At 38.6% G+C, this 19,967-nt stretch overlaps 1 protein-coding gene across 3 annotated transcripts in view; it reads left to right on the plus strand.

The window, feature by feature from the left end:
- LOC139690746 (G protein-activated inward rectifier potassium channel 3-like) overlaps positions 1–19,967 on the plus strand; it is a 50,849-nt gene that overhangs the window by 22,531 nt on the left and 8,351 nt on the right. For all 3 annotated transcript variants that reach the window (XM_071588275.1, XM_071588276.1, XM_071588277.1), the window contains exon 2: positions 14,562–15,616. In XM_071588275.1, the coding sequence (XP_071444376.1) occupies positions 14,562–15,616 (1,055 nt within the window). The remainder of the gene's footprint in view (positions 1–14,561; positions 15,617–19,967) is intronic.

Consider the following 19,967-nt stretch of genomic DNA (forward strand, 5'->3'; position numbering starts at 1 on the left):
GCTCTATTACCGTCTTCAACATCCCACTGCCGGTCAAAACCCCATTTATCCACTTTTCCTGCCTCCATCGGATTTCTCCCAACAAACCCCTCTCTTCGCCCACCATACCAAGTACTTCCTCGCTTTGCGAATATATAGTATTCTATTGTTTCAGGCTTCACTTCGTGGAAGTATTTAATATCCATACTAAAAAGAGAGACTCGTACTTATCCACAGATTTCCACGCATAAATCTGTGGAAAAGTAAGAGTCTCTCTTTTTAGTATGGAAGTACTTCCTCGTTTGTTTTCTTCTTTGTCCATTTCACCTTCCCCATTCTTCTCCACACCCGCATTTCAAAAGCCTCCAGTCTACGTCTATCCTACTGTTTCAATTACCACGTTTTCACGCCGTACATATCTACGCTCCATATCAAAGTTTTTATGAGTCTTTTTTTAATACCCTTATTCAACGTCCCTGTCATCAACTCCCTCCTTCTTGTGAAAGCCTCTTTGCCTAGCGCAATTCTTCTCCTTCGTCCCTACTACTTTGACCGTGTTGGTCCAAAACACTACCGAGACACGTAAACTGTTCTACCTGCTCTCTCTCTCTCTCTCTCTCTCTCTCTCTCTCTCTCTCTATATATATATATATATATATATATATATATATATATATATATATATATATATATATATATATATACACACACACACACATATGTGTATATATATAATATTATATAATTTATGCAATATTATATATTATACTATATACTACTACTATATATATACTTCCATTTATGGAAGTACATGTCAGGCAGTTTTCATTATTTTTACTTAAGTTGGGATTCGTGTGAATACAGCTTGGCAACATTCACGCTCTTGCTTTTATTTGTGGAATGTAATCATGAGCATGTGATGTCCAAGTGTTTGTTGTTTAAATTTGCGCAACAGAAATACTATTGAAGAAAACAGTTCGTTTTTAGCATCAAGGTTACCGTCACCCCTACCCTCTGGGTCAGAGAAGCAAAGGTCACATCGCTGTGTCCAAAACATTTGTGAAAGAGTTTACGTCATGCTAAAAACTTTGTCATATGTCAACTGATTCGTAGGAAAATTACTTGCAAGTGTTTTTTTGTAACATTTTTATCTATTAATAGAAAATTCTTCTCCAGCCTTAATGGGCATTGGTCATCTTTAAGCTACAAAAGCCAACAAAACAAACTGGACTAATGTTGTTATTTATCTGGTATGTTCTCGCCCTTTAGGGAATGTGTTATATACTAATTTGACTATGTTCAAATTTTAGGGCAGCATTAAGAAAATTCTTGCGGAACACGTTGAAACCCACACCCTGATGTGTAAATTTGTCACACTGTTGGGCTTAGTTAGTATTGGTCAAGTTCTACCCTCACCAACCTTCCTTCGGGCTGATTACTGGGATGGTGGTCCAAGGTTCAGGCTCTCGATTAGCAGAAAATGTTGATTAGCGCCACTAAGGAGAAAAAAATCGAGGGGCATGCACCATCTTGGAAATTCTTATTCATTTTATTCATTATGCTGAGTGGCACTTGAGTTCCGGAGAAGAGCAGGTCGAAGTACTTGAGGTATTTTGGAAATTTAAATCAAATACTACAGTCTCTTTATCATTTATTTCAGAATTAAAACGATGTCAATTAATTTAATTTATTTTTGCAGCTTTCACTTCAAACTTAATTCGAGACAAGCTAAAAAAAAGTATCATTCATAATTACGTCTTCCATGAATCGCCCTTAGCGCTTTGTGGAATACAGCTATCTGTTGTCAATATTGCATCGTGTTATGTTTTTGCTGATATGTTGCAATAACTTTTAAACTCCTAGAGGTGATTGGGGGTGGGCTGCGCTTCGAGTGTCTTGGAAGTTTGCCCTTAACTTCCCAGCACGATTTTTAAACGATCGTCAGTGCGTGCTCTACGAAGATTTTCCTCTCGAGCATTGATTCGCCATCATCACTCGGGGTAACGCGAAGTAGGAGAGGGTTAAAATCTCTTTCCACATGTCATTGCACGCGCGAGCTTCAAAAATTACCATAAAATACGTTATGAGGTTTATGGACTCATGTCCATGCCTTAACAAAATTCTTGACCTCATGACCTGCTGTCCGAGTTCATTAGGTCGTGTAATATAAAATGTCCACGAAAATGGTTTTCCATAAATTCCAAAGAAACTGCGGGAGATGCCGCAACAGTAACTTTTAACGGAGTCATCCGCTAATGTGCATTTTAATGCAACAATTTCAGAGCGTAAAAATCATTCGCCTTGACTGGGACTCGAACCCAGATCCCTCAATATCCGGTCGAGTGCTTTAGCCACTTAAGCTACCGAGGCGTCCTCTTAAACTCTGAAATTTTGGGGCTTTTTAAAGGAACTAGATGTTATGACGAAATACCGTACATACAATGTCACATGCATTCGTAGTCGTGCGCGAGGCGCCACTGTCCACGAGGTTAAAAGCCAACTTTAAACACGTATGGTGTTTTCCCTTTGACAAATTCCAAAGAAACTGCGGGTAAGAAACCCGCAGTTTCTTTGGAATTTGTCAAAGGGAAAACACCATACGTGTTTAAAGTTGGCTTTTAACCTCGTGGACAGTGGCGCCTCGCGCACGACTACGAATGCATGTGACATTGTATGTACGGTATTTCGTCATAACATCTAGTTCCTTTAAAAAGCCCCAAAATTTCAGAGTTTAAGAGGACGCCTCGGTAGCTTAAGTGGCTAAAGCACTCGACCGGATATTGAGGGATCTGGGTTCGAGTCCCAGTCAAGGCGAATGATTTTTACGCTCTGAAATTGTTGCATTAAAATGCACATTAGCGGATGACTCCGTTAAAAGTTACTGTTGCGGCATCTCCCGCAGTTTCTTTGGAATTTGTCAAAGGGAAAACACCATACGTGTTTAAAGTTGGCTTTTAACCTCGTGGACAGTGGCGCCTCGCGCACGACTACGAATGCATGTGACATTGTATGTACGGTATTTCGTCATAACATCTAGTTCCTTTAAAAAGCCCCAAAATTTCAGAGTTTAAGAGGACGCCTCGGTAGCTTAAGTGGCTAAAGCACTCGACCGGATATTGAGGGATCTGGGTTCGAGTCCCAGTCAAGGCGAATGATTTTTACGCTCTGAAATTGTTGCATTAAAATGGTTTTCCATATTGAGCCGCTAATGCATGCATTATCAATGTTCATTTCAGCCATTCCACCTCACGTCACATAAGTAACTAGCTAGATTAGATTTGTGAAAAATAAATTACGGATTTAGTACCCTTCAGACATTTAAGTTGCACGACCGCTATGGATGCCACAGAATTGGAAATGGTCTGGGGATCGCAAGATGCAATAAATCGGGATTATGTTAATTTTCATCTCAAGTTTTTTCTGAAAGACATTTTCTAATCATAAGTAAATGTCTACGTAAACTGCTGCTGGTAAAAAAAATGGTGAATTAAAAAATTAGTTTTGAAGTTGTAATAGACTAATAAACTTGGGATAGGGAATAGCCCTATTTAAATTTGAAATTAGAGGTTGTAGCCGTCAGTGGTTTTCGCATGCTGGCTCATTCCCGGATAGGTATAAGTATATCTTCAGCTTCAGGTCATCCCATATCATAAACTTGTGTGTACATATAATGGCCGATGTCCATCCTCAAATAGCACATTGTTTATTATTTTCAACTTTTTTTGTGCTCTTCCCCGGAATATTATTACAACTTAACGAAAAGTATTGCTTTTTGTTATCATATATGTTTGCCTAATTTTTCGTTGTTTTGTGTAGAAGGAAATGATCTTTAGCGCGCTGTTAGTCACGGTATGTCAAAATCTGGCCGCATGTGCTCCTTGTCGCCTTTCGGAGATAAGACGATATTGCTAATGTCAACACCTGGGTCAACGTACTCTTCTCAATATTTCCATCATTGGTTGGGGCCTTAAGTTTTTTGGAAATCGATTTATTCGATTGCAAGCATTTTTCCGTAAGACTCACCTTGTATTTTAAGACCATTGAAAAATGCCTCGCTACAAATGATTCACCTTACTATCTGTTCAAAGGGCTTTAAATCGATTTCGATCGAAGGATTTTTGTTGAAATTGATTATGCTGCTTTTTTAAAAATCTTTATTATCTTCATTGAAAAACTTCATTTGCATCATTATGAGGAACCAGAGGAAAAATTGGAAATCAAAACCTGATTATTCTTTAAAACACTCAGCCTGGGCAGGGAACTTTCTCATGGCCCATTCTGATCTGTGCAAGCACACATTCGGACCGAGACGAGGTTTGAATGCAGGTGTTCATAGCATTTTTCCTGCTCGTTTCGTGAGACATCGTGCTTTCCGAGAGTTCCATTATTTTTCCACATGCTCTTCCAGCATCCACCGGCTGCTAAGTGACTTTTTAAAAGAGAAAAACGATACACGCGCTTTTGATTTCCCGAAGGAGACAAGTAATTTTTTTCTCCCTCTCGAGTGTGAGCAATTTATTGGCTGGGAAAAACCCGGGCTACCTCACTAATTCCTCAAAGCGCTGAAGGAAATGAACCTGAGTGTGGCAGGTTCTCACACCCCTTTCGCTCATGACCTACCTTAAGGAGCGAGCTCTCACTTCGAAGCACGACCTTGTCTGGTGCCGTGACGAGGCGGCAGCTTTCTTCACCCTTAGCAATACTAAGGTAATGTTCCATCGATCGACGTTATAGTTCCAGCTATTGGATTTTCCGTCGCTTTCTTGTCAAAGTTGCCATATTACGTCTTTTGCCTATATTGGCCCGTTCAATTTTCCCATTGCATACATACCTACTTGGTACCCTGCAAGCAACCGCTAAGGTGCGTGGCAGGGGATTACTACAAAATTGATCTACTTGTGAATTTTCATAGGCTGATTTGTCTTTGCAACATCTAGATTTTGGTATTCTTGAAAATCTTTTTCAAAATAAAAATATATTTCCAGAGTTGACTTAAAAGAAGAATGAACCGAATTAGGTTTCTACACCTAACGTCGTTATCAAGGTCCTTTTTAAAAATCCGTTTGACTCTCAATACACGCTGTCGATACAACCACCATTTAAAAATCACCGTATGGTACTTTATGATATGAAGAGAAACAATTTTGATTTAGATAATCGGCAATGATTCAAGTGTGTCGAAATCGTATAAAATGTAGTACGTTTTATTTTGAATTCACTTAATCCTATAAATATCCAATAAACTATATTGCACTCTTACAAATTATTGGATTAAAAAACTAATTTTGTCGGTGCAAATTTTTCCGTACCTACTGCAGCGTATATCGCACCGTCGTTCAAGGTGAGGTGTTTTTGCTCTTCTAGCGCAGAGGAAGAGAATAACGCTCAACTCAGGAAAACTAAAGGTAGCCAAAATACTTCCCATTAAACGTGCGAAAAAAAGCTTGCCGTCACATCAGGCTATTCGCATTTTTTCACGTATAATCCGAAACCCAGCCACCAATCACAAATCCGTCGACTAAGGCTCGAAGGCCTTTGGGTACTGTGTGGATACCGATTGAAGCTACTGAAGTTATAACCTCGCTTTAATTCCTCACCAGAAAGATTGAATTAAGGTATTTCATCAATTTTACGTATAATTTCCATGTTGAATCTTTCAGTGTTTATGGCCAATTGTGTTACATTACGTATGACCGTGTTACACCTGAACCTATTTACGCTTTTCATCGTCTTCTCTTGAATCTTTTAACTAACTATTTCTGCCCTAATAGTGCGGAGTAAAATAAGCTCAACAATGATGCTCGTGATGTTACGTAAGCGCAACATCACGAGTGTGGTGTGTGCGTGAGTGAGTAACACTCACCGAGCATACATTTAAACGTTCCCAAGAAAAGAGATCCAGTAACTCAGACTTAAACGCCATACGCCATGATAACGATCAATGGAAGTTTTCCAATCCTGCCCTGAAGTGACTTTCTTTCATCACATCAGTCAAAAGTAAAATTGTGCGAGCTGAGCAAAAAGCAATATCTTTCAGGTGTCCTATTTCCGTCCTAGCTGCGTAAAATAAAAAAATGGCAATCCTAATTCCTTATAAACTTCAAGTGCGGCATTCTTTTCCTGTTTCATTTGGCAGCCCTTTGAATATTGAAAATTATCACGTTTTATAGCCATTACATTCTGTATGCTTTGTGACGCTGGCTAATCGCACAACCTGAATGAATATTGTTTTCGCTATTTCAATATTTAGCTAAGGAAATGCATATACTTAATGCAGTGGCAATTCTTAATTTATGGCAGTTTAGTCTGCTATATACCAGCACTCTTAGATAAAGATACACGTAATTAATTTTCTTAAAACTTAAAAGACAACAATCAAGGGTGAAAAGAATATCAATACTGAGGAGAGTAATATAATTTTAACACGACCATTTTTACAACCTAGACTCGCATTCATAACTAGCTATGAATGTTTTACTACCAGATAAAGTTCCATTATTTAAGAGTAGAGCTAACCAGCCCGAGAAATATCAGTCGAGAGGTGATACTGCAGATAAAAAAAAGCATCTAGAATAGGATGGATGGATGAGGGACCTAATAAGGAAAAGAAGAATACATATCATGGCTATAAATAAATTTTACAAGATAGCAGTCAGATCAGTATTTCATATACGATAGAGACTAGAGCAGACAAGATGTTAAGGCACTAAATGTATGCGAAATGAAAAATAATAATAGCCCAATGGAATCAAAGAGCAAACGAACCAAACGAAAATACCTAACACAGAAATCATTATCGAGTGAAATTCAAGGCAGGACGTTGGACCGGAAAAAGAAGAATGTGGAACTTATGGATGGAAGAAGGATGGAAGAAATATTATTACTGGCGGAGATAGCTACGCTGAAACCAACAAAAGAGCAAGAGGAAGACACCCAAAATCTGGAAATAATTCTGAGCGACTAATTCAGAAGAAAAAAGCCCAACGATGGATTCATCTCCTGTTGCGTTGAGACTTGATATTTCCTGAGGATCCTTGGCTCTAGAAGTATTGAAACAACGATTCTCATCTTGTATACATATGCTGATATAACACATAATGGGACGCATAAAATACCGACTTAGTTGTTTAGCAATGCAATTAACTTCTTCAGTGAGGTAACGAAAACCCATCGCGGTGTTCATCCGTTGAACATTTGAGAACAGGTAAATCAGTAATTCTCAACGGATTGATCTGGCTTCTTGGGGGATGTTTTCCACCCGTGCGGTGACTGCCTTTTCAGATTTGCACTGCGTGTCTCTATGTTACATCATACAGTACGTATACATTTCATGTCGGGATCGTACAATGGGTTTTGGGTGTGATAAAGTTTCGGGAACTCTAGATTGAGGTCAAGTTAGTGGGCAGGAATAAAAACTCGACCTGTGCTCTCCATTCAGCAGCTTTTGAGGCAATATTCACAAAAGCTTGGAAGAAGGTGAGGCAGTTACTATGACATAGCAGCAAATGAGTATATTCTTTTTGGCACTATTTCTGTGAATAACTGAAGCGAGACGCTCACAAAGCGAAAAATGCGTGCACTTCGACGTTCCTTGCTTGCATATCCTCTTCAATGTTAATTGTAAATAGTATTTTTTATTCGAATTCTTGTTTAATGAAAGCCATCAACTTGAATATATTGGCTAACTCATCGCTCTCGACTGAGATCTCGACTCGCAGCTCGTGTCAATGGTGAAGAGCCAGCTGTTGACGTCGGGGGAAGCGATGCGTCGGGGTTGCAAGGTGGTGGCGGGCCAAGCGTGAACCTCGGATATTTGCCTCCGCTATATGCTACCAGCGTTGAATCTTTGTTCTGTTTCTGCTGCGTTAAACAGTCGCTACGGAAGTCATCACGAATTTCCTCCAAAGTCACCTCCAAGCGCTGAAGGTCGCTCACTAGCCAGCTAGCGAGCATGGATTGTCCCTCCTGTTCCTAAAATGGCCCTAAGTTGAGCGGACCAGTACTAAGCCCTACTCCGTGTTATGTTTCACAGAATCAGTGTAGAGGACCAGTTTATTTCCTTCTGACATAATTGGTTCGTGGATTCCACTTATGTCCTGGCGCACAGGAACTCGGTATCAAATTCTAATGCCTCAATTCTTCACCTTCTCAATAATTACGTATCTGCTAAATATTAGTCCCCACTACCGATTTTTATTCTAATGGCCAGAGCATATTTTTAGTCCATTGCACCCTGACTCCTCCTCGGAGTACCGTATGCAAAAGGATGTGCACTTCATTTCGGAATGAATGGAATTAAAGCAAAATCATATGGATCCACTCTGTGCGGGAGTCGAGCAGAAGCTAGAGATTACGTAACTTCGTTATAACGGCTTTCCTTGCAATTAAAAGCTGAATATTTTCATATCTATTTGACTCCTCTCAATTATACCCATTTTTTCACAATTTAAAAGTAGATTGGAAAAAGGGTTTCATTTTGGATGAGCAACCTGGTTGTAAAACTGGACAGAGACCTTTTGACGAACGTACAATGCCTATTACGACTTCGAGGCGTTTTATTTGCCTTACTTCGGAACTGATATCATTTATTTGCTCAAATTATCGCAGTATATAAACATGATTGGGAGACAAGTCTCGTTAGGTATCGATACTGTTCATGGGAATACTTTGTTCAATAATCTCCTATCTGTCTCTATCAAGGAAATAAAAACGAAATTTTCGTAATATGTGTATGCGAATGCGGTGAAAATATAGCCCTTGAATTTCTAGAAGTAAACTTCCTCTTTAATGTCTGATTAACTTTGATTATTGCATCGAATTAAACTTCCATAATAACGCCACTAATGAATCAAAAGCTAATTGATTTTTCTGGGAACCTGAGCGTTCCAGATAACATTAGGCGGCACGGATAAAGAAATTGTTAGGGGACCCCTACCCTGAATGTGCGGATTTCTCAAACCTATGGGGTAAGCATCCGCTTAGCTTGAGCCTCACTCGGGGTGAAGACAAGCTTTGATGAAATGAAGACTGAAGTGCTAATTTGATCGTGAAAACGAAATGAAAGGAATGAAATCCATTAGGCCATATTCTGACACCCCTTCAAGTTTTTACGGTCACCTGAGGTCATATGAGGATTCTGGACGGGTGAGGAATAGCATCTTGCCAATATTTTACACGGCTAACCCAATATATTCGCCTTATAACTCAAGAGTCAATTAATGAAAGGATATATGTGGTGAGCAACGAGGCCAGCAGAGATGACGACTGATTAACTACTCAGAAAGCATCTAGCACCCGACGCCTGATGGAGTAGATGATTGATGTGCCAGATAGATACGAAAAATCAAGAGTGATGCCTCCAAAAGATTACTACAAATCGAGAGTGATGTCTCCAAAAGATTACTAAAATGCATTCCAAGGAGTAAAAGAGACCAATAGTATGATATAACTGTCGCAGATTTACTTTTTTACATCTGTGACACAACTTCCTATGATCAAAAGGTAATACTGGGAAGTAGTGCTAGATACATGAGTAAGTAACAATAATGAAATAATAATGCAACGTGAGCACATTCGACTGAAGCTCAAAGCCAGGACGACTGCGCGTTGTAAAAACAGCCTGACCCACGAGAGTACTTCTTAAATTTTACGACTCCCAAGAAAAAAAACAGGCTTTTCACATTTCAACCAGCGGATATAATGGTTTAATGAATTTTCTAGAAGGCCTAGAGAAATAAGGAGCAAAAATATTTTGGATTTGGGGGAAACTGAAAAATGGACATTTTCAGATTTCAATGCTTTATGTTGCATTGCTCACATATTTACGGCAAGTCATCGCTCGGTTTTCAGGTTTACGTTATTAATCGCCACCGTCTAGTTGTGAAATGTCAACTTTTTTCGTGTCCATTTGAATTTTTTAATTGTTTGGTATGAATAATCCGCAGGCGTTTGGATTTGAAATAACCATTCTTTCTTAATTTTTGCGACGGTTGATTTCGAAACTATTTTTTAATTACTGCATTTTTTTGTGAATCTAGAGTATATATATTGTGATTTGGGAATATTTTGTACCTATTTACAATGGAACAAATATTTTAAATATCTCCTTTTACATTACTACTACCACCTTAGTGTTTTCCGAAGGCACCACAATGAAAGGTGGGGATTCTTACGTCAGATTGATGCAGAGAGATAACAATAATCAAGAGACATTAAAATGTATTTCTTCGTTCTCATAAATCTGCCAACCCCAGACCTTAAATCTGTCTGTACCATTCCAGCATCCCAGTTTCAATTCATATGACTCTTGTTAGATGTAGAGAATAGCGTTAGGGAAGATGTGAAACTCGTGACGAGATATCTGTCGAAGTCCATGGAAACAGTATAAATGGCCGATGAACCCCGAAAACAGAACGGTCATTTTGATAGGTTAGGGTGGAGCTCTTTTCTGACTATTTCCAAAGGCGTGTGAAATCCATATGTCTCGGTATGGGGAGCAATTCTTTTCCCTATACCGTCAATTGTTTCCCAGTAAGATCTGGTACACGAAAAATCACATGGCTTGGATGAAGTTGAGGGTGCCCAGAGGCGTCATCGAGAATATAACCCAGCGGTCTTACCTTCTGATTACAAAGCTCAGCAAAACTCTGGCGCGGCTATTCATTCCCTCTGACTAGCCAGTCAGGTGGCCTATCCGACCACGCTACGTAAGTGCAAATCAGCGGTGCACCCAATTTTAATTCAAAGAAAAAATCATTGCTGCATCGTGCATATGAAAGCCGCAACGATCGTCAGATTCCGGGTCAAATTCATATATTGAAAAAATCTCAATTCAATTGTTATTGTTCGTTGTTTACAACAATCCCGAGCGCGGGTAGCTGTTTATGAAATCACGCTGAACTCATGCGGATCCGCCGCACAAGATTTGGCCGAGTCAACATGTTATTGTTCCTTTTGATGTCATCAGCTTCACACCGGTCGAGAACACCAACAGACTATACCTTCTGATGTTAGGTACTAAAATAATGTTGGAAATATCATTTAGAGCCTCTTGTACTTGCTAACTTGCTAAACTTATTTATCTAAATTTTTAACATTGTATTGATCATACCTCTTTTAGGTTCCTCTGATGAACAGGCTACACTAACGTTGGTATATTGACCGCGTCCACCTGGCAGGACAAATATTTAACTTAGGAGTACCAAATATGGGCTAATTAGGAGTACCAAATATGGGCTTAACGTAAGTTCCAAACTGATACTGTGATCGCAGATTGTTCTGCAGATCGCATCCTTCTGAAAATAATAATAAGCTGTTGATATACATTCAAGGCTAGTCAAACGCTGACACAGAAGGAATCATTTTAGTGCCGCATTACATTGGTAGCCGAGACCACAAGAAGGTCGTGGAACGTAACTGACAAAAAACAGATATAAGGATTTCTTTTTCCATCGCCCATTTTGTGAACTCAAATGTGGATCACGCTACTTACAATTTTTATCACTCGAAAATAAAATGTTACCGGATAAAACCATTATTTACCCTAGTGGCTTGTGACCTTTCTGCACGTCTTTGTGATGACTTGCAAGATAGTATTAGTATTCAATCCGTGGGCAAGCAATATGGGGGTCGTCGAGACGGTCTGAACAGTTTATATGAGCAATTACGATTTTACACACTGCCATTGCTTATATATTTACCCGCTCACTTTCAGTATACGTATATTGAAAGTGAGTGCGTAAATAATGAGCAAAGGCAAAAAACACCGTAATTGCCCGAAATCACCCTCCATCACCTTATTTTTTGATTTCTCAGCCAAATCTTATTGTTTTTAATAAGGTCCATTTATTATTTGCATGATGCAGGAAGAAATTGGCATCATTAGTTAACGTTTATTGATGAAGCTAGGACAAATGTACATGTATGAGGAAGTTCATCGCCGAGCCCACTCTCGACAAATATGTTACATGGACACCCGGGAGTGCTAAGGAAGGATACTATTGTTTTCACAACTTATCCGCATTAGAAGTTCAAAATTAAGCAGTAACTCTTAAATTTGGCATCCTCGGGGCCGAGGACGAGTAGAATCAGGATTTTTGAAAAGCCAGATTGTATTGGAAACATTGAGTAGCATACATATCCATGGGAGCAATGTATGTAAAACAGGTATGCACTAAACCAAACCAGTTGCCAGCCTGAAGGCTGGTTAAATAGGTGAGGGTAGAGCTCAGTCAATAATACGACCAACTGTGAATGGAAACCACACATCAGGGTAGGAGGGCTACTTCCTGTTCCTGTGCCAGCTTGATTTTCTCAGGAATATGTGGCACCAAAATATACGAGGGGGGACCCAAAAATAACAGAAATGTTGTTATAGATTCTTTAGTTCTCAATATATTTACATTAAATTTTGTTCGCCTTCTAAGTATTCTCCATTGATCACAATGCACTTCTCTAAACGATGCTTCCATTGTTAGAAAAATTTCTGAAATTCATTTATCGGGATGTCCTTTAGGCCTTCTAGCGATTTTTGTTTTACTTTCTCCCCAGTGTTAAAAAGCTTTCCTTTTATGTCCCTTTTGAGTCTGGGGGACAAAAAGAAGCCACAGGGAGCTAAATCCGGTGAGTAAGGGGGGGGGGGGTGGACAATCGATGTCATGCCATTTTTTTGTCAAAAAGCATCACGGAGAGGGCGGTATGAGCCGGCGCGTTGTCATGATGGAAGAGCCAGTCGCCTGTGTGCCAAATATCTGCTCTTTTGAACTCCATGACACTCCAGACATCTCACTTGATTAATGGTTCTGCGATGGTCTTCACGAATGAGGACATTGATTTTGTCAACGTTTTCGTCAGTTCGTGATGTTGAAGGGCGGCCTGATCAAGGTTGGTCTTCAATTGACATTTCACCATTTTTAAAATGTGTAAACCACTCGTAGACTATGGTTTTGCTTAGGGCAGCTTTCCCATAAGCAGTATTGAGCATTACAATAGTTTCCGCGGCCAATTTCTCCAGTAGGAAACAAAAAATTTCACTGCAGCGCGTTGCTCTTGATTATTCGCCATCACGTTTTTCACCGAAATGAAAAAAGTTGTTATACTGAAACGGCTCTCACGAACGGGCCGATCCAGTCACAGTGACGGCGCTGCGCATACTGACACAGGTGGCGTGAGCCTGACGTACGACCGGCTTCCCCCTCTCTCGCGCCCCACCGCAGCCCTATTCCCGTTACTTTTGGGTCCCCCCTCGTATAATTTATGAAAGTTGAAGTATATCATGTATTTCAAAATTTGAAAATTAGTACAATGTCAAGGGTTATTTCAAGATCAAGGATGACGATATGGGCTACAGTCCACTTATCCTTCCATCAAGATAAAGTTATACAATAAGATAATCCGAAGCTTAAGGAGAGTTGAAACTTCCAAAAAAATTATCTACGCCCCTAATTCTATCAGTCATTACAGCGCCAGCGCCAGTCATTACTTGTACTAATTTATTTCATGAATCCCTGGTTAAACGAGTATCAATATCCATTATATACGACTGACTGGAAAGGTAAAACCATGAAATGAAATATCGTACAATTGCAAAATATATTACCTATGAAAATCTATGGTAACCACTCGTATTTCGCTATTCGGTAAAGTGGGCAAATTTTTTTTTATTATGTACTACAACAGTATTGGTAGTTTATTCGTTGACAAAGAGTCAACGTCTACGCATGGGGCCAACTGATGATGTAGGATTTACGTACTCTGCTCTTAATAAAGCAAATTTCTATTGAACTTCTGATGTATGAAGTAGATCAATCCTTTGTCATTCAAAAATTTATTTTCTTTCACAAGGATTTAATCTTTTCTGATTCATTTTCTTATTGCAGAAACCATGGACTGCTGATAGTAAACCTTGCTCAAACTGAGGTATAGACAAATATAGTCAAACTAGCTACAATTGATTTTGGGTCATAAACTTGTAATTATCCATTAAACATATTGAGATAATTCATTATTCAAATTGAGATAAGTGATAATTCATCGTTCCAGTGGAAAACCTCTACCGTTTTTTTTCTATAATCGAAAGGAATTAAAGCGAAGCTGTAACCAGAAGCCTTTGAACCTTACAAATGTGTAATGGTGTATAAAATGAATTATATCAATGAGATAATAATCAGTCGGCGTCTTAAATAGCGATGCAAATCTATATCAACGCTATAGTGATATCCCAGCAGCAGAATTAAATATACTCTGGTCTTTTATTAACTCTGGGTCAACATATGAAATCTCTGATTGGGTGAGAATTTAGGGTTTGCAACCCAGTGTGTATTTTTTATAATTGATTAAGGGAATTTTCTATGCCTGAAATTATTTTACGAGTTATTTCTCAGATACTAGAGTAATACATTAGATATAGTCAGAAAATTTAAATCAATGATTCATTGTAGTGCAGGCACAGAAATACTCATTTTCGTATTTCAACGCAACTCTCTAAATTAAACTAAATTGTGATTGAACTGCGCTATGATGTATACTTTGATTTTATGTTACATTCTTTCACTTGTGCATTTCCCTTTTTTTTGTCATTTCAGTCGCACACGAGTCCGGAGTGGAACTTTTGGAGGCACGCGCAAGTTCCGAAAGAGAGTGGTACTAAAGAACGGTGACTGCAACGTGTTGCAAACCAACATATCCAAGCGCCGGTTGCGTTACCTCCAGGACATATTTACCACCCTCGTAGACGTTCAGTGGAGATGGACCCTTCTGGTATTCGCACTGTCATTCATCCTTTCATGGCTCGCCTTCGCCGTTATATGGTGGCTGATAGCGTTTACCCACGGCGACCTCGAGCCGGGGAGCGCCGAATCCCCCGACTGGCGTCCATGTGTGGTCGAACTAAAGAGCTTCGCATCCTGCTTTCTCTTCTCCGTCGAGACACAGCACACCATCGGGTATGGATCCAGGTCTACCACGGAAGAGTGCCCCGAGGCCATTTTTGTCATGTGCCTCCAATCAATCACCGGAGTGATGATCCAGGCCTTCATGGTGGGCATCGTGTTTGCCAAAATGTCGCGGCCCAAGAACCGGGCCCAGACGCTCCTGTTCTCGCGCTACGCCGTGGTGTGCCAACGCGATGGTCACTTGTGCCTCATGTTTCGCGTCGGTGACATGCGCAAGTCCCACATAATCGGCGCTCGGGTGAGGGCGCAGCTGATCAAGTCCCGGACCACCAAAGAGGGTGAAACCCTGGGCATGTACCAGCACGAGCTGTCGGTGGGAGCAGATAGCGACCGAGACGACGTGTTCTTCATCTGGCCCATGACCGTGGTTCATCGCATCGACGAATCCAGTCCCTTGTATGACCTCTCCGCCGCAGAGCTTCTCCGCGACCGGTTTGAAATCGTCGTCATTCTGGAGGGATGCATTGAGTCTACTGGGCAAACGACTCAGGCCCGGTCCTCGTATTTGCCAGGGGAGATACGGTGGGGCCACCGCTTCCAATCCCTCGTCTCCTTCAACAAGTCGAGAGCCGGATATGAAGTGGATTACAGTCTGTTCAACGAGACGTATGAAGTGGATACACCACTTTGCAGCGCTAAAGCTCTGGCTGAATTCTATCGGATCCAAGATGAACTAAGGCGATCAGGTAAGAGAGTTACACTAGTCATGGGAAAACTCAATAGTGAAATAATTTTGAAGTTCGAGTTCTCTCCATAATCATTACTTGAGGACAGCTTATATGGATGAAAAAACTGTGTTCATTCCAGTTAAATTTCTCCCTGAATTCATAGTACAGCAGTCTATATCTGCCAATGTGGTTGCATACAAAACTTAAGCATAGCAATTCATTTGCTAGCAGGTGATGTATAGTCCATATGCACGTATTTTTAATTTATCTGAGGCATCCAATCAATGACCACCTCTGCTGAGGTTGTCATCCACTAGAGGCCAGAAACTTGTTTCTGGTCTCTAGTATCAGCTGAAAACCTTCTGATCTGGACCTCTTTCATCATATATTATTTTACATAGATGTGACCAATTTATAGCATATCAGTCTCATACTGTATGTAACCCATTTTACTTTCTCCTGGTATTTAGTTTGCAATTCTGTTCCGTTATATGTAAAATTTGGTTAAATGATATGCTAGCATAAATCTGTTTTATAAAATCCAAGTTTGCAAAAATAGCACTGACTTCCATGGTAAAAATCTCTTTATCTTTACAAAAAAAAGTAGAAATGCATTATGGGTTCAGTACAGTTGTAGAACGTGATTTGTGTCTTTTGTTTTAATTGTTTTACTGTAACACTTTTAAGAGTCTGGGCAAAGAGGAAGAATATGGCGAGCATTAGAACACCTACTGAGTATACTTCTGGCTATTATTAAGGAAGAGGAACATAATTTAAATAAGAATTATAAAATGCTGTTTACCATGAAAGTAATTGTATTTTTAGTATTATTGGTAGTTTGGCCGTTAGCCTTGGTATTCAGTTTGACTTTCCTCCACCCTCGGCCTGGCTTTTTATTTCACCAGGACTCCACTTCAGTCACCAGGTACCTCTGCAAATCATGATAAAATATTTATTTAGTGATTTGTTTTATTTATTGGCTTTTTAATCCTCAATGAACTTCTTCATGCTTTGTGGCCCAATGCAATTAAAACTATGCATACTCCATGTTTGTGAATGTGATAACGCTCAAATGTTTTAACATTTGAGCGTTATTTCCTTATCATAAATCCATCCATCTATAAATGTCCATTCTTATGTTCATGATTTAAATATTAACTTTTTTCACATGAGATGATTGTCTAAGTTTGATGTATATTATTATCAAGAGGAATAGAACTTTGAATTGTATAATATTATCTAAAGTATGCCTTATGAGGACACTATGCTTAAGAGTACCAGCAAAAATATTAAATTGGCATTTTATGTCATGTATAAAGGAGACTCCAGGTAAGGATTTCCAGCACCTATCCCCATATTTTTCTTTAATACCAAGGGCTGTTAAGGATTTGGTAAAATGTAGTCCTATACCACAATTTAACAGATTAAACTCAAGTATTTTATTAAGTTATGCCAATACTAGTATTTAGAGGATAAAAAGAGACATTTTTCCTTCTACATTTTCTCCAAACACTAAATAAATTGGGTACATACCTTGCTCTATTTGCTGATAATTTAGCTTAACAATTGAAGTATGTGTAAAGGGATGGCTGCTGTTCTAGATGACTGTGGAATAAATCTGGCTCCAAGGCATTGTATGACTATTCACTCTCGGAGCAGTAATTATAGTATACTCTCCTCCTTCCTGGAAATTTTCTGAGTGAGCTCAGTGCCCATTTAAGCTATAAAGAATAAAAGTAGTACAAACACTGGTTGAAATTAGAATAAGAGCCATTTAATCTCACAAAAGTGCATATCTAATTAGCTTTGAAAATGATTTACTAGCTTTGTTCTAAGGGAAAAAAGTGATTTTATGAAGTTTTTTCTGAAATGACTTCCTATTTCATGCCATATTTTTTCGTGGAATTTCTTCATTAAAATTCAGATAACTATTATCATTAAGGTATATGAAATGAAAAATCAAATCAAGTGAAAGCTCTTTATGGTGAGGAACTAAATTGGAAATTTGAATCTACAGGAAATATAATTTTTAAAATATACATTTTCATTATTTCTATCCCTCCTCTTGGAGAACAATCTTGATATGGTGGAAGGCCTCCCTTTATGGCTTTTAATTTAGAATCAATCAAAAAACAACCAAATTTTGGCCCTTTATGTCATGATGAGGGCAATAATAAATAGCTGAGTTCTAAGTAGAAATCGATCTTGTTAGCAGGTGAGGGTGCTTATCCATTACGCTCAGGGCTGGCCTGTGATCTGTGTTCTAGTGACCCATAGAGCTGTTTTGGAGTAATGAATCACCCTTCTATCATGACCTTCAGAATCTGACTTACTCTCAATCTGTATCAAGGCAAAAGTTTTAAAAATATGTTCTAAGTCCATTTTATTTATGAATTATTTTGAAATATTTTCATGGCACCAGAAACAACATCCTTCCAGTGAGAGTAGGAGAATGTGAGCATTTTATTGCGGCTGATGGAGGGCTTCTGCACAGAAACAGACCTTCAGCCCTCCATCAGCTGCAAATCAAATTTATGGTGTGATATAGAAGGTCGAAGCCAACTCTAAAATCAAGTACTCGGAATACTTTTAGACAAAATTGGCTTCAATAATTAAAGAAAAGTTTTTATTCTGGTAAGTATGTAAAGTTTTACAGCATGAAAAAACTGTGGGCCATGATACAGATTTTGTGTATGAATTGGTCTCTTGAAGGAATCAATATTTATTCACTAATAAAGCAGTAACAGCAATTTAATAGTTTACTCTGTTTATGGTGAACTTTTTGTAAGTCTGATGACAGCAATTTTTCATTTATGCATCTCAAAATTGAATCAGATGTGTATTTGCCGACTTTTTATGGTTTTGTCCTGTTATAAGATAATGAGAGAGAGAGAAGTACAATTTGTCAATTTTTTGTCATGAATAAGTGAATTTATTGCTCTATGTATTTAGTGATTTACAGGAGCAATGTGAGAAGCATGGGAAAAGGATTAACCACAAGAAAATAAAAGTAATTAGATTCTTGAGAAGTATGAAAGCTAAGTTAAACATTAAAGGTGGAGGGAATAAACAATAGCAAGTGAAGCAGTTCACATATTTGGCCAACATTTTGGTGTAAAATGGGTGTTTTAGAGGGGACATTAGGAGAGAGTTGCATTGGGAAAAGAAGAATTTGCAAGAAGAAAAGAATTGATGACAGTCATGATTTGTACAAATCTAAAGAAAAGATTAGTATGGGCTAATATGGAGTATAGCTCTTTATGGATTTGAAACCTGGTCTTTGAGCCAAGATGATGACTGTAGATTAGAGGATTTAGAGATGTGGTATTGAGAAGAATTTTAAATAATTTGAATAGGAAGTAAGACTTTGGGTGAAGTCTAAAATTTGGCAAAAAAGAGAGTCAGTTTCAAGGGGAAATCCTTAAAGAAAGAAAAAGTGGATGAGGGAAATATTAAAAGGTGGTGGAATGTTAAAGGCTGGGATAGGAGAGGTAGTGGCAACCAGGATAGAGGAAATAAGAGAATATTTTGAGACAGCACGAAGGCAGGCAGGCAGAAGTTATGAAGAAGGAAATAATATAGGACAAACAAGAGGAAGTTGTCAAAATGTCTATTAGATCCAAATTTTACTTTTATCAGGTAGAATACCTTGAGTGAAAAAACTTAAATACATTCAAAAAGCTATTATAGTACGAGTCATATTTTGCTCTATAGTGACGAATAACCACAGCCACACATTTTCAAATTCCTCCACTCCTTTATTTTTTAATTAATAGTGGTTGTTTAATAGCATAGCTGATGATGGATAACATCATCTTATTCCACTGCTTATCACTGCCTCCCAATTCTTTCTCCACTTCTTTTACTGGTGTTGTCTGATTTGTATACAGGTTTTGAATAAGTTACTGATTCTCCTTTAACTTTTTTGCCATATTATTCAATCATCAAAGCTTCATAATTCTCAGTACTACCTCCTCTGCAGTCAAAACCAACCATTTAACACTTTTTTGGAAGGAAACTAAAATAGATGCAAGGAATTTTCCCAGCCATGATTTTTTTTCGCAAATTACAAAAAATAGTCCAATATCCTCCTCTTACCATTTTAGTCCAGACTTCGTGATATTTGCTGGTAGAATTATATGGAGCTTCAAACATTTTGTTTGGCATAGGTCAGCTCTAGAGCCAGTATTCCTGGACTCAAGCTATTCTTGTTCAATTTTTATTTACCCATTATCTGTTAGCTAACTAACCTAATCTCTTAGCATAAAGTTCTTTTATAAACTATTTTCATGGTTCCTGAATCTCTTTTGATTTTATAAGTAACTTTCCTATTGTATTTCAAATGTTTAGTGTAGTACTTCATTTGTTA

This window comes from Hetaerina americana, unplaced genomic scaffold, assembly GCF_022747635.1.
Source record: "Hetaerina americana unplaced genomic scaffold, ioHetAmer1.1.p SCAF_3, whole genome shotgun sequence".
Lineage (NCBI taxonomy): Eukaryota > Metazoa > Arthropoda > Insecta > Odonata > Calopterygidae > Hetaerina > Hetaerina americana.